Raw genomic sequence first — 15,694 nt, 5'->3', positions numbered from 1 at the left:
GAGAAAGTTAACAACTTTAAAATGAGTGTTTTACAATTGGTGAGTGTGGGTTAAGAATATAAGGAAGTTCCTTATGCTAATCTTTTTTTTTTTTTTTTTTTTGAGAGAGGATATTCCTAAGCTGAGGCGATCCTTCTGCTAAGCCTCCTGTGTAGTTGTGCCTGTGTAGTAGTAGGTATGTGCCATCACAGTCAGCTAACTTTTTTATTTTTTGTAAAGACGAAGTCTCAGTGTGTGGCCCAGGCTGGTCTTGAACTCTTGGTCTCAAGTGATCCTCTTGACTCAGCTTCCCAAAGTGTTGGGATTACAGGCATGAGCCACTATACCCAGCCCCTTATTCTATTTTTACAACTTTTCCGTAAGTGTAAAGTATACCAAAATAACGGTTTTTAAAAACTTGTTCAGAAACTCATAAAAAAAAATGAAAAGCAATTTTTAAAAATCTCATAATTAAATTTTAAAACTGAGTACTACACACACGTGCACATGATTAGGCTCCCCTACAAACACCCTTCAAGGGAGACCAATTAAGCTCTCAACTCCAGCTTCTAGTAAGTGTTTAAGGCACTTCATTTTAAATATGAATTCATAGCCAAGAGTCATAGAATGCTTGAGGAAAGCCTCTAATGTGAAAGACAACAGAATAACAAACAAAGGCACCATGAAGGAAACAAAAAATGCAGGGAGCTAAAAACACATTAAAAATTAAATGGCTTCAGAGGTGAAAAAATATTTCATCCTTAAAAGAATGATTGCTATAAAAATGAACATCCATATAAAAGATAACTCTTAGAAATAAAATTATAACAAATAAAAATTCACTGGATAATAAAGTTAAAGAAATTTCCTAGAAAATAAAATAAAATGGCAGAGATAAAAATAGAAGAGAAATTATAAGATAATCAGATCATCAGTCCAGAGGCTCCAACACTCAGCTAATAAGAATTCCAGAAAAATTGGAGAGGAATAATTTCTTTTTAAACACAAGAAAATTTCTCAAATGAAGAATGAGTTTCTAGATGGAAAAAGAGTTCACCTAGTGCCCAGCACAAAAAATTCATACCAATGTTCAGTGAAATTTTCAAACATCCAGTAACACAACATCAACAATTTTTTTAAAAAGACCAAGGGGGAGATTGAGGGAGAAACAAATCTCCAGCTACAGCTGAGCAATCAGAATGGCAAGAGGCCTCAATACCCACCCTGGAGCTGCACAACAGAATCTACCAGATACTTCAAAAAGGTTTGATTAATTGAATCAGAATATCTAGTGGTAGGGCCCAGACATTCATAGTTCTTAAAATTCTCCAGATGATTCCAATCATTCTGCAGCCAAGGTTGAGACCCAGAACATAGTGATGCTCTCAAAATTCTGAAGAAAAGTGAATTCCAACTTGGAAGGCACCAACATAGCTAAATTATCAATCAAGTATGAGACTAGAAGAAATTTTCAGATCTACAAGGTCTCAAAAATTTATCTCCCTTCACCTTTACTCAGAAAAAGAGTGCATCTGCCAAACTGAGAAAGTATACTGAGGAAGAGAAAAAAAAAAAAAAAATCCAGAAACAGGTTATTTAATTCAGGATACAAAGATGAAAGAAATTCCCAGAATAATGATAAAAGCAAGTTCAAACATGATTGCTATTCAGTGTACCTAATATGCAACCAATCCTGATTAAAGCAAGAAGACCCAGCACTTTGGGAGGGTGAGGTGGGCAGATCACGAGGTCAGGAGATTGAGACCATCCCGGCTAACACTGTGAAACCCTGTCTCTACTAAAAATACAAAAAATTAGCCAGGCATGGTGGTGGGCACCTGTAGTCCCAGCTACTCTGAAGGCTGAGGCAGAAAAATGGCGTGAACCCAGGAGGCAGAGGTTGCAGTGAGCTGAGATTGTGCCACACTCCAGCCTGGGCAACAGAGCAAGATTCCATCTCAAAAAAAAAAAAAAAAAAAAGCAAAACACAGGAAACTACAAAACATATAGGGCGGGGGTGGAAATAGAAAGATGAAGTTGATAGATTAGTTGGTGTCTGACCATATTACAATACTGAGAAGATTTCACAGTATTGTCAAAAAGCTCAAGCTGAATTAGGGGGAAGTAGGTTTAAAAAAAATAATAATGTGCACAAATAACTGTCAATTTGTAAGCACCAGGAAAAACAAAAAGTTGTATGGAAAAGCAACTACCAAAGTATGCCATGTGGTTCAGCTGTAAGCAATAGTCAAAATTATGTAAACAATAAATTGTGATTTAATAAAAAATTATATAATTTGTATTATATATATAAAACATTGAGAAGATGAGCATGGAGGGAGTGTAAAAGGGCTAATTCTCACCTTCCAAAGTAGGAGATGAACACTTACACTTTTGAAACTAAGAAATCTATAAACAGTAATACAAGCATGCAATATGGAAACGCACACACAAAATAAATGAAACAGTAAAAAGAATAGAAAATGACTGGCTCCAGGTAATGACAGTTAGGAGTGAGAGGAACCAAGGAACTGATGTGTTTTGTCATTAAGTCCTGCAGGACATTTGACATTAAGCTATGTTCATGTATTACTTTTAAAGCTATGTTCATATATTACTTTGATTAAAATTAAAAGGCACAGGACTGACCACAGTTTTCAGGGAGACTTGGGTGGAATGTGAGGGCCTACATAATTTACCCCTATTCAGAGGTATGTACTTTAAGGGCTTTAATCCTGTACATACAAGATTCTTTACTGTCCTAGAGAAATGAGTCAGAGAGCATGGTCATAAAGCATTCTTCCTCTTCCTACAAATCTTTAGGAAGCAGATCGATAATCTAAGAGAAAAAAACCTTTATTCCAAAATGTTGGGGCATTTAACAATTTTAAGTACTGTCATTCAAAAAGTTATTTTAGATTAAATACTTTTAAGGAATTTTCTGACAAAATATTGCATATCAGGAAATAAAATTCCGAGTAAAATTTTTTACTCTGACATTCTAATTGGTATTATGAAAAATAAATTATTTATTAATGGATAAAATGGTAAATTGTTATAACCCAAGATATCCCAACTGACATTTTTTATGTTTTTACATTCAAAATCAGCAATTTGCAGTGATTAATAATATGTAGAAACACTATAATGAAAAAATATAAAAACCACTAACACCAGATGCGGAAAGAAATGTCTAAGAACTGTTTTCCCTTCTAATAAACATACTCAATGTGATTCTTTGAAATGCTTTGAAATTTTCCTCCAAATTATCTAATTAATTTCAGAAATCCAACTTGGTGGATTTTTAGAATTCCCATTACAGCACTTATTATACTGCATTTTAATTTTCTGTCTACCTGTCTCTTAACTCTTGATAAACTGTCAGCTCAGCAAGGCTTGGTACAGTTTCTCCTAGTCGCTGGCATATAGACCCTTATCACAGTACAGCACATTGCATGGCACATGGGAAACACTAAGTATTTTTTAAGTAAATGAACAAACACATAATTTGACTTGAGTATCTTTTACCTAATTTAGAATCTATTTCTTGCTTATAAAGATAATGCTTAAATATGAGACAATTAGCATTGCATACATATAGGAGGAAGGTGAATGAAAAAGTACCTTTCAATTAGTGTTCCATTTTGAATCATCCAAACATCGCAATACGTTCGAGACACCAGCATAACAGCAATAAGTACCAAGTAACCTGTCTAAAATAAACCAGGTACAGTAAATTAACTAAATGCATTTTAGAAAGTTCAAAGAAATATTACCTTGGTAACAATTTTTGGTTTCCAAATCTAAAGCTTTATGTAAGCTTTAATACAGTTGGCTGACATTTTTTCTATGAGCAATTTTAAATATAGTTAAAAGGGAACTCAAGAATATTACATAAATGAAAAAGGCCTCATAGATTCATTTAATCTTTCTCATTCAGAATTCAAAAGTGATTTCAAGGCAGGTCAAAGGACTTGCCTTCATATACCTAGTCAAGGACAGAAGCTAGGAATATAACTTAGATTACCCAGATTATAGTGTACTGTTATTTTCTTATATTTTTAACATATAACTTTAACAAAGAAAAAAGACAGTAACTGTAAATATACAGCTAACTAACCAAAACTGAAGCCTACAATTTTGCCTAGGTAGAATAAATTCGGTTTAATTTGTTAGAAAAACTTACAATAGTGTCCATGCCCTCACAGGGCTTTCAATTTAGTTATGAAGGGAAGAATTATACTTTAAAAGTAGCAGACAAATTTAGGCAAACATATTTGTATCACTTCATGTCCTAAGCTGTGGGATGGGAAGGTTTGGGGTGCCAAAAGACAGTTATGGCATTAGAAATACGATAAATAGTAAAACAAAAAAGAGAATGAGGATTAAGGGTAAAAAAGATGAAGGATTTAATGGGAGAAAAAAGGGATTAAAATCACATGAACTATGGTACTGTACTGAGTTTATACATATAAAATTATTGCAAGCTTCTCAGTAGAACAAAAAGTGATGTTAAAAAGTGACGTTTAAAGAATATTACTTAAGCAATGCTGTGCAAGACAGATTACAAAGCAGGGAAAGTCAAGACACTGGGTAGGAATCAGTTATCTTTCTGTGAGATGAGAATCCTGCCACCCCAACCCCAAGTACATACATTTAAAGCTGATCTTAAATTTTCTAAATTGGAAGAATAAGACAGTGACATAGAAGCCAAAGTAAGGGAAGAAGGCCTGCAGAGGGTGGGAGGCTGGCCAAATTAGCCCCTTCTACCTCCCTTACTAATTCCCAGGGACTCATCCAATATCTCCAATTTGTTTTACATTCATTGAACTCCTGCAATAGTTGAAATGAACGTTAAGCTGTTAACTGATTGGAAGGTAATATACAAATCTTTCCAGAAAAGCTTGTATTTTAAATAAGGATTCTTCAAAGGCAGGAGAGTTGTAGAAATGAGAGAAAACAATTAGTTATGCCTGAAGAGTCATTGGAAATATCCACAAAAAAGATAATAAGCATTAATCAATTTTTTAAAACATATTTGTTTCTGTTGTGGGGACGGACAGGATGTCACAGACATGATGTTGTAAACAAATGAAAGGTTGAGGACATAGGGCCAGATCATAAAACAATAATCTCCTAAGCAGATGATATTAAAAGGAAGGCCAAAGTCAGGTTGTAATTCACCGTATAAGAAAAAGGAAGTCACGGCCGGGCACGGTGGTTCAAGCCTGTAATCCTAGCACTTTGGGGGGCCGAGACGGGCAGATCACGAGGTTAGGAGATCGAGACCATCCTGGCTAACACAGTGAAACCCCGTCTCTACTAAAAATACAAAAAATTAGCCGGGCACGGTGGCGGGTGCCTCTAGTCCCAGCTACTCGGGAGGCTGCGGCAGGAGAACGGCATGAACCCAGGAGGCAGAGCTTGCAGTGAGCCGAGATCCAGTCACTCCACTCCAGCCTGGGCGAGACAGCAAGACTCTGTCTCAAAAAAAAAAAAAAAAAGAAAGAAAGAAAGAAAAAAGAAGTCACATGTTTTAATCAGAATTTTAAGAAAGAATACAAATTGGAAAAGGAAAAGAAGCAAAAAGACCAATTAAGATATAATAATCCAGGTAAGATATAGTGAGAAGGATAGGAATGTAAAGGGAGAGAATAATTTATGAGAAACTTTAGGATACATAGAAAGAACATTTATAATATAAGGGAAGGAGCAGATCTTTTTTTTTTTTTTTTTTTTTTTTATTTTTTTTTAAATTTATTTATTATTATTATACTGTAAGTTGTAGGGTACATGTGCGTAACATGCAGGTTTGTTACATATGTATACTTGTGCCTTGTTGGTGTGCTGCACCCATCAACTCGTCATTTACATCAGGTATAGGAGCAGATCTTAAAAGTGTGTGATCTCATTTTTAAGTTAAAATATATGCTTGCACACAAGATGACTATATATCAAAATGAGTAAGAGGCTGATAGGTGCCAAAAAAAGATCTAGCTGCATTTTCTAATTTTCTTCAAGCACCATGTATTACCTCTGTCTAATTAGGAAAAAACAAGTGCCATTACTTTTTTAAAAAAGAATTTCTCAAGGGCAGAATCATCAGGACATGATGCCAAGGTTAGGGGAAGAGCAAATCCAGCATGATGAAGAAATGGACGTTGTCTTTGGGAACTACAATGCTTTTTTAACAGTTAAGTATAGGAAAAATTAGCAGATCCCAGTGGTCAAAAAGGGTGACAAGGGGAAGAGGAAGAGTTGAAGGTAATGATATTTCTAGTTACAGAATGAGAGAATGCTGAGGAAGATGGAGAACACAGCATTATTTTAATAATCATTAAAAATGTTTATCAAATAATGAAGATAATCTTGATAAAAGAGCAAAGGAACGAATTATAAAACTATTCATATAATCAGCTCACTTCCTGAAATACCTGATGAATCCAGGTATCATTTTGGTTATCTTAAAAATATTTAATCAAATACATTCCACACTAATGTGACTTGTTAACATCTCAATGTAATAAAAAGGTTTGTCTTTTGACATTTAATCCAGTTTTTATTGACAGTATTTAATTATAACAAAGCAATACCATTTGAGGTAGCTGCACGGCAATATCCTAGTATTTCACATAAAATGAAATAATATTTCATAAACAAGAGAAAACTACTTAAAAACTGGCACTGAACACGGGTTTTTGTATGGCAGGGATGATTTAAAGACAAAAATTTAGTAGTCTTCTTTACCTACAGAGAAAACATTTGACCTATAGTATAACCAAAGAGTTATGATTTTATTGCTCTAATCTTATGTAACCTTGAAAGTTGAACACCTAATAATATAATTTGGGTATCTGTCTCCACCCAAATCTCATGTTGAAATGTAATCCCTAGTGTTGGAGGTGGGGCCTGGTAGGAGGTGTTTGGGTCATGGAGGCAGATCCCTCATGGCATGGCACTGTCCTCCAGATAGTGAGTGAGTTCTCATGTATCTGGTTGTTTAAAAGTACGTGGCACCTCCTCGGCCCTTTGCTCCCTCTCTCGCCATGTGAGACACTGGCTTCCCCATTCACCTTCAGCTGTGATCACCAGCTTCCCAAGGCCTCCCTGGAAGTGGAGGAGATGCTGCGCCATGCTTGTACAGCCAGCAGAAGCATGAGCCAATTAAATCTCTTTTCTTTACAAATTACCCAGACTCAGGTATTTTATTCAAGAATGGTCCAATATACTTAAGATTATAATTTCATAAGACTTACCTCTTTACAAAATGTTCTAGGGACCATGATTTTCAGAATCTGTGCGAGCCTTGAGAAAAACACCTTGTCCACCACAGCTCGCTCCTTTTTCCCCTCTTTCTGCATTAAAAACAAGAAGCCCTTTTAAGATCGCTAAAACAAATGTATCATAAAATTAAAGAACCATGTTTCATCTAAGTCAATATAAACAGTTATCAAGATAAATACTGAATTTACAAAGCCCAGACTTGCATACTTACACTGCTCCTCATATTCAAACATGTTTTTGAGAAAATAATGTTATCTAAAAACTGAATAAGGAAGTGAGTTCTGGAACCACATAATTATCTGGATGAAGAAAACTGCAAGCAGAAGAAATAGCAACTGCAAAATACCAAGGTGAATGCCTGCAACGTGCTTGAGGAAGAACAAAATGGCCAACCTGGCTGCAGCTGTGAGGAAGGTACCATCACAGAGGATGAGGTCAGAGAGACAGCTGAAAAAAAGGCCAAGGGCTTACTGAGTTTTGTATTAGCCACTTCCTGATTAACACCATATTTAAAAAAAAAAAAAAAAATCCTGAACAGAATTTTCCCTGATACCAAATATAGGAAATTTTTGGATTCCTAGATTTACCATTTAACATTTCCAATATACAGTCTGTCAATTCACTCTCTCTTCCTCATAAAATTCAAAGACAGACAAGGTTCTTTCACTCATGCAGCTCACATTCTAGCGGGAGAAACACAGACAAAAAATAAACCAATAAATAAATTATCACGGATAGACCAGGCAGGGTCATGAGGAAAAAAAAAAAGAACAGTTTACACAGGATGGTCTGAAAAGCCTCTTGACATTTAAGCTTAGACACAAAGAAAGAAAAGCCATGTGATTATTTAAAGTGGGTACGAGGGTGGAGGGAGTGAAACACAAGGAACACCAAGCACAAAAATACGTGTTGGAAATAAAATAGGTGTGCACATTTCACAGCAAGATGGCAGTATTGCTACAGCAAAGGGAACAAGAATGAGAGAAGTTTAAAAGGTAGGCAGGGCTTATAAAGGATAGAGGCTTAAAGCCACAGTAAGGACTGAGAGCTTACTGTTAGTGTAGAGGGATTTAAAAGAAGATAATCTTACCTCTCTCAAGAGTTTTTTCATTTTCACTAGCTCCATGAAAATGGAAGTACTAAACCATTTGCAAAGATAAGGAAACAAGTGACGAGACATTACTCTTGAACTGTTTGGGAGAATAGACAGGGGAAACTTCTTGGAAAAGGCAAGATACTCCAGAAAAACCCCAATTCCCTGACTGTTTCCCCACCTCCATAATCACAGCTCACTTATCTGGCTAACTCCTGAAAACAAATACCTGTTTCTATTTGTAGAGTACCTCTATTAGCTAGATATAATGTAAATGTGCTTTGATTAAATAAATATCTCACTAGATGAGCCTTAAGTGAACTGTTTGGGTACCGAATTAGAATAATAATAACTACCAACTATATGTCAGACACTGTGTTAAGTAAGGCTTTATAGACATTAGCCTAATAAACAGGCACTGAGTGCAGTGCAGAACTATAGGCCACAAAAGGAAGTCTGAAGGCATTGTGTTCATAGGATTAGACTAGAAAGACTACAATAGGAGGAACTGGAGAAGAATCAGCCTAACCTGCAACTGCTGGAACAGAGACTCAGCATTTCAAGTCTTTCAGATAAAGTTGAAAACCTCATCCTACTGACTTGCAGGCTCAGTCTGCTTAATTCATACATGCATGCATTCATTCACTCAACAAACAACTACTTGATCCAAACCCTATTCCAAATGATATGGACACAACAGCAAACAAAACAGAGAAATAAGCCCTACTCACAGTCCATTTAGTTGAACTAGTGTATTCTCCTCAAGCTAAACCTTACACATTCAACCTAATCTCTGTTTGTGTTTTCCCCAAACCCGGAAAACATAGGAAGAAACGATTAAAGAGAAGGCCATACATATTAACTACCTTCCAAAAAAAAAAAAAAAGAAGTTAAACTATTTGTTCTTCCTCCTGTCACCATCACCACTCCCTCCTCACTTCAGCTTGCCTTACCTGTAGCCAACACCCTTCTCCATTCCTAGCTCCAACTTTTAAGTGGCACAATCCTGAGGTGAAATGGACATCTGAGTTAAACAGAAGACCACCTGTTTCTAGCTACTCTAAAGAAATGATCTAGGACAAACAATGAGGAAGGCTAGAAAAAAAGAGTTACAAGAGAGTAAAGCTGAAACACTTTAAAATATTAGTTGCTAACTGGTATAAAATTCCTCATTGTCTTCCGTTCCTGTTGTCACTTTCCCTATCCTTAAACTGACTGAAAGCTGAGGGATTTTCATTACATTTCAATCCATGAAGGGAACTAACTATATTCTCCCAAATTATCACTGTTTTCTGCAAAGGACTACCTGCACGGGGAGGTTGGCTCAGAAGGGCTGAATTCAAAGAGATGTCAGGAATAGGAGAGTATCCTGATCACAGCAAAACTCTACCTGAAACCAATCTAAATAAGAGTAACTATAGAGGCAGTATATTTCATAACATTACTAGCCTTTCCTAAGATTCCATTTTAAATTCACAATGAACTTTTCCCACTTCTAAACTTTCCAGTAATTTTTTTAAATACAAAAAGAGACCACTTTTCCCACTTCTAAACTTCCCAATAATTTTTTTAAATACAAAAAAAAGACCACTGTGGTGATATAAGTTTAACATGAACATTATAGAAAAAGCAAACAAATCATTAAAAGCTATTTGAGAAGTCAAAGTAATAACGTAACAAAGGAAAAAAGAAAACCTAAAATTCAAAAGGTAACAAGGTCAAAGTACAATGAGAAGTTCCTATTGATATGTCAATCACCTTAGGTGAGACTGACTGAAAAAGAAGTTTGAAATAGCAGTAAAATAAGAGGCCATGTAGTGCTGACACAGTATAAGTATTCCTGTATATTGTAGGGGAAAATGAAAACTGGTACAACTATTATATATCATTTATCAAAATGTAAAATGTACACTGACTGTAAAATGTAAAATAACCTAGTAAATTTACTTTCAGGAACTTACCCTACAAACATACCTGCACATATGCTTAGCCACACAAATGAAAACATCGTACTCTGTTTATAATACCATAAAATGAAAAATAACCTAAATGTATACCAATATTACATAAATCATAGCAAAATTATTCAATGAAAACTCTATAACAACTGTAAAAAAGAAAGCAGCTCACATACATAGAAACAGAATATGCAAGAGCAAGTCTACAGCTTTAAACATGGAGTGATCTAAAAAACAGTATGCTGGAAAAAATTAGAATGATGCATGCAATTCATTTTACACATGAATTTATGAAACTTTTAAATATGTAAAGTAATTCTCCCTATATTGTTTATGGATACACACACATGCCAAAATACAAAAATATGCATGGGAATGCTAAATACTGAACCCAGCACAGTACTTATCTTTATACATTTTGAATTTCATTATACTGTTCTCTTTCTAATTAAATCCTTTTTTCTCCTTAAAATTTATGTCTTATAAAAATTGCCTCTCCCCACCCTATCCCCATCACAAAGGATATACAAAATTTCTATGAAGAAAATAGGTTAAATTGCTTTCCTCAAAAGTATCATATTCACTGTAGAAAAATTAGAAAATTCTGATAAGCAAAAATAAGAAAACTAAACCTACTGTCTTTGTTACATATCCTACTAGATTTCATTTTAGCACACGTGTGCATTTCCTATAAATTTAACAAATGTGGTATCAGTGTGCATCTTGTGTCCTTTTTATTGCCAATCACTTAATATAACCTAAATTTATCTTGCTCACACTATGCAACCAGCAAATAAGTATATGCTAAAACAGTATTGTACAGAAAAATAAGAAAAAAATGAGTAAAATGAATCAAGCTGTCCTAGAACTTGCAGATCTCCGATATGCAAATAACAGATATGACTAAGTTCAGATAACTAAGATTTGATTGCTCAGATATAACTTAGATATGAGAGATCGTGGAGCTGGAGATATCAGAGAAGTGAACATAAGCACATCTTACCACATTTTTCAAAGACTGGGAAGGAAATATTATGGAAACTAAAGAATGACAATCTTGATGTCAATCACCAGGATATTCAGAGAACAGACACTGACATGAGAGTTGGGGAAGACTTAAGAGACACTAATCACTAGAAGCCAGCATGAGTTTACTAAAAGTATATCATGTTAAACTGTTCCAATTTTCTTATTTGTTAAGGATACCATACTAGCATACTAGCTGATATGTAGAATGTAAGCTCCACGAGGATGGAAACTTATTTTTATAACTGTCATATACCCAGAGCCAAGAACAATGCCAGGCATATATGAGGAGCTCAATAAATATTTACTGAAAGATTTACTTACTAAGTGAATTAATAAATTAATAAAGGAATTAGATGTTTCTTATAAAATTATTGTAGCCTTAATGGAGAAGTAAGAACCAGATTTTGCTATAATTGGACGTAGTCACAGCTGAATAACCAGAAACAAAGATTAAGAGATATCACAGAGCAATCTCCTTGGTCCTTACATAGTAAATACTATCAGCAATTCTGTGAAAGAAAGGAAAGGCAAATTAAATTTGTAGATAATAATTCTACTTAACACGCCAGATGTGAGAATTGCACTAAAAATTAGACTAATGGTATAGATAGTAGGTTAAACCCAATCAGCTGACATTTACAGCAATAAATTAATGTTTATCTAAAACAAATCAACTGAGTTAACATATGACCCAGCAATTCCACTCCTAGATATAGAAATAAAAACATATCTCTACATAAAAACTTGTGCACAAATTTTCATAGCAGCATTATTATTATTCATAATAGCCAAAAAGTAGAAACAATCTAAATGTCCACCAACTGATGAACTGATAAACATAATGTGGTATATGCATACAAAGAACACTATTCAGCAATAAAAAGGAATGCAATACTGATACAGCAACAATATGATGAACCTTGAAAACATTGTGCTAAGTGAAAGAAGCTAGGTATAAAAAGCCACATATTATATGATTTCATTTATTTGAAATGTCCAGAACAGGTAAGTCAACAGAGACAGAAACAGATTTGTGGTTGCCAGGGATTGGGGGAAGAGGGTAATAAGGAATGACTGCTAATGGGTATAGGATTTTTTTTGGAGAGATGAAAATTTCCTAAAATTAGGTAATGGTGATAGCCACACAACTCTGTGACTATACTAACTACTCATTTATACACTTAAATGGATAAATTTTATGGTATATAATTATAACTCAATAAAGCTATCATGTATATAACATGTAGAGATGTAGAGCTGTTTGTCAGAAATACACCTGAAGTTTATAATTTACCATAAAAAGTTCACTTAGTGTAAAAAATAGTAATAGTTAAAGAAATAAAAGCAATTTTAGGATGAAATTTAGCAATATTGTATTCATATCAAGAAATGTAATCATGCTGATATATTCCACGCTAGTCAGGCCACAACTGGACAACTACATTCCATTCTAAGCACAATGCCTAAGGAAACTCTTATAGGTTCAGAGGAATGTATACAGAACTGAAAAAGGATCAGAACCCATGTCACATTAGACATATTAGAAGGAATCAAGATTGCTTACCACAGGGAAAGAAAGACTCATAAGATACAACTATCTTCAAATATATGTGGGTCTACTAGAGAAAACAGAGCCAGACAAGGTGGCTCACACCTACAGTCCTAGCTACTTCGGAGGCTGAGGTAGGAGGATCCTTAGAGCTCAGGAGGTCAAGGTTACAGTGAACTATAATCATGACACTGCACTCCAGCCTGGATGACAGAATGAGACCTGGTTGGTAAAAAGAAAATTTTAAAGAGAAGAAAAAGAAAAAAGAGGGAAGGGGAGGGGAGGGGGGAGGGAAAGAGTGGGGGGACAAGATATATCTCGATACAAAAGATATAACAGAGTCACTGCTAAGAAGCTAGAAGGGGGGAAATTAATATCATCATGGGCTAGAACTAATGCAGTTATGGCTGCCTCCTAAGGTAACACTTTCCTGTCAGGAGTCCTATTTCAGACAGCATTCCTGTAATGTGTAGAAGACTGGAGGGATTTTTAAGTTCCCTACTAATTATAAAATTTTATCCTAAATCAGAGCCATATAACAAAATAAATGAAATAAATACATGAAATTCCAAAAAGAAGATGATTTAAAATGTTACCTCATTGTTCTGTAATGGTGGTTTTCCACTTTTCTTACTGCAGAGGAAAAAAAGAGAGAGCTTTACTTTATGTGAAAAGCGTTATCATTAAAATGATTTTAAGATGTCAAATATACCAAATTATTTAAAAGCGTTTCTTCTTTTTCATATCATAGTGAGATAGAACATATTAAATAATGATAGTCCGGCTGACTCTTACTAAGCATTATTTACAAAAAGTGCTTAATACATTTTAACTATCACTATTATATAACATTCTGTTTGGTAATTTTTAGGCGCGTGTGTGTGTAAATACAAACATAAATGCAAGTCTACTTCTTCATCCTCGAATCACAGCTTGGCCATGTAAACCGCTTTGGCCAATGGGACATCAACAAACTGACAGAAACAGAGGCTTGGAAGATGTGCATTGCTCCCTCTTACTGCTGGGAATCTTTCCCCAACCACGTGAGCAATCCCAGGCTAGTCTTCTAAAGGATGATAGAATATGTGTCATTCCCATATTACAAATGAGGAAAGTGGCCTGGAGAGAGTAAGCAGTATACCCAAGGTTCATATTCTGACTACTAGTCTAGGCTACCTCTCAAAACAATATGATTAGCTGGGCATTGGTCCTTTCCATAACGCACTACCATGGCACCCTATGCTTCTACATAACATTGATAACATTTTAAATTTCTTGTTTGATGTATATTCCCTTCCACTAAACTAGCTCCATGCTATCAGGAGCTACTGCAGGCTGGTTTCTCTGAAGCTGAGGTAATATGGTGTCTGAGGTACAAATGTTCACTAGGGATAAACACCTGTGAATGGAAGGCAGAGAAACCAGGTTTGGACAGAACTCAAACTGATGCAAGCCCAACATAACTTCAGCCAACCATATAGGAAGTTCTAAAGCAAGCACTGTCCATCAGAGTACTCTGTGACGGGCTGAAATAGGCCTTTTTTACCTCTGCCTTGCTCAGTCTGCAAATGCATGCTGCCCCAGGAAGTCTGTGACATGAGGAGAGGGGAGTGTCTCTAGACCTGAGCCAGACTCTAAGGTGGGGGACAAGGGTGGGGAAAGAGGGGGCTGTCAGGATCTCACATTTCTCACAGCTGGGCAGTAAACCCTTCTTTAAAGGGGAATCTGAGTCTACTACAGGGGTCATACATTATTCAACCCTCTATGTTCAACATCCTATTTGAACTCTGATGATCTGCAGAATGCACATCTTCAGTAATAAGATACCAGGTCACCAAACAAGACTAGAAAGCCAAACTTAACTACAGTAGATGTTTTATTTTAAAAAGCACGTAAGTTATTATTATTTCTAACTTCAGTTGTATTATAGGATTACTTACCTGTTTAAAATCTTTTATGAATTGTAAAACAGTTATACAAAATGCATTTTAGCACGACAAAAGAAACAATGCAGTGAAGAGATACACTATGGGAGAAAATATTTGCAACCATACACCTGATTAGGGGTTAATATCCAAAACATATAAGGAACTCAAACAACTCAACAGCAAGACAACAATCCAATTTTAAAAAACGAGGAAAGGACCTGAATAGACATTTCTCAAAAGACATATAAATGGCCAGCTAGTATGTGAAAAATGCTCAACATCACTGATCATCAGAAAAATGCAAATCAAAACCACAATGAGCTAACACTCATACTTCTTAGGATGACTACTATCAAAAAGATAAAAGATAACTGTTGGCAAGGACGTGGAGAAAAGAGAACACTTGTACATTGTTGGTTGAGAAGAATATAAATTAGTACAACCATTATGGAAAACAGTATGGAGGTTCCTCAAAAAAATTAAACATAACTACCATATGATCCAGCAATCTCACTTCTGGGTATAGATCCTAAGGAAATGAAATCAGTATCTCAAAGAGGTATCTGCACTCTCATGTTCCCTGCAGCATCATTTATAACAGTAAAAGATATGGAATCAACCCAAGTGTCCATCAAGAGAGGAATGGATAAAGAATTTGTGATATATAAATACAATGGAATAAATTCAGCCTTTAAAAAAAAGGAGCTGAGTGCGGCAGCTCAGGCCTGTAATCCTAGCACTTTGGGAGCCCGAGGCAGGAAGACTGCCTGAGCTCAGGAGTTCAAGATCAGCCTGGGCAACACGGTGAAACCCTGTCTCTACTAAAATGCAAAAAAATAGCTGGGTGTGGAGGCATGCACCTGTAGTCCCAGCT

The 15,694-nt window shown here is 35.5% G+C and overlaps 1 protein-coding gene across 4 annotated transcripts in view; it reads right to left on the bottom strand.

Moving 5' to 3' along the window:
- The window catches only part of ABCD3 (ATP binding cassette subfamily D member 3), a 103,033-nt gene that overhangs the window by 42,146 nt on the left and 45,193 nt on the right, over window positions 1–15,694 (bottom strand). For 3 of the 4 annotated variants that reach the window (XM_025379096.1, XM_025379086.1, XM_025379113.1), the window contains exons 2-4: window positions 13,489–13,525; window positions 7,236–7,334; window positions 3,604–3,692 (exon numbers count right to left, since the gene is read on the bottom strand). In XM_025379096.1, coding sequence (XP_025234881.1) covers window positions 3,604–3,692; window positions 7,236–7,334; window positions 13,489–13,525 — 225 coding nt within the window. The remainder of the gene's footprint in view (window positions 1–3,603; window positions 3,693–7,235; window positions 7,335–13,488; window positions 13,526–15,694) is intronic. The other variant, XM_025379105.1, reaches the window with a different exon arrangement.

This window comes from Theropithecus gelada, chromosome 1 (assembly GCF_003255815.1).
Source record: "Theropithecus gelada isolate Dixy chromosome 1, Tgel_1.0, whole genome shotgun sequence".
Taxonomy (NCBI): Eukaryota; Metazoa; Chordata; class Mammalia; order Primates; family Cercopithecidae; genus Theropithecus; species Theropithecus gelada.
This window is presented reverse-complemented; position numbering and strand designations above follow the sequence as displayed.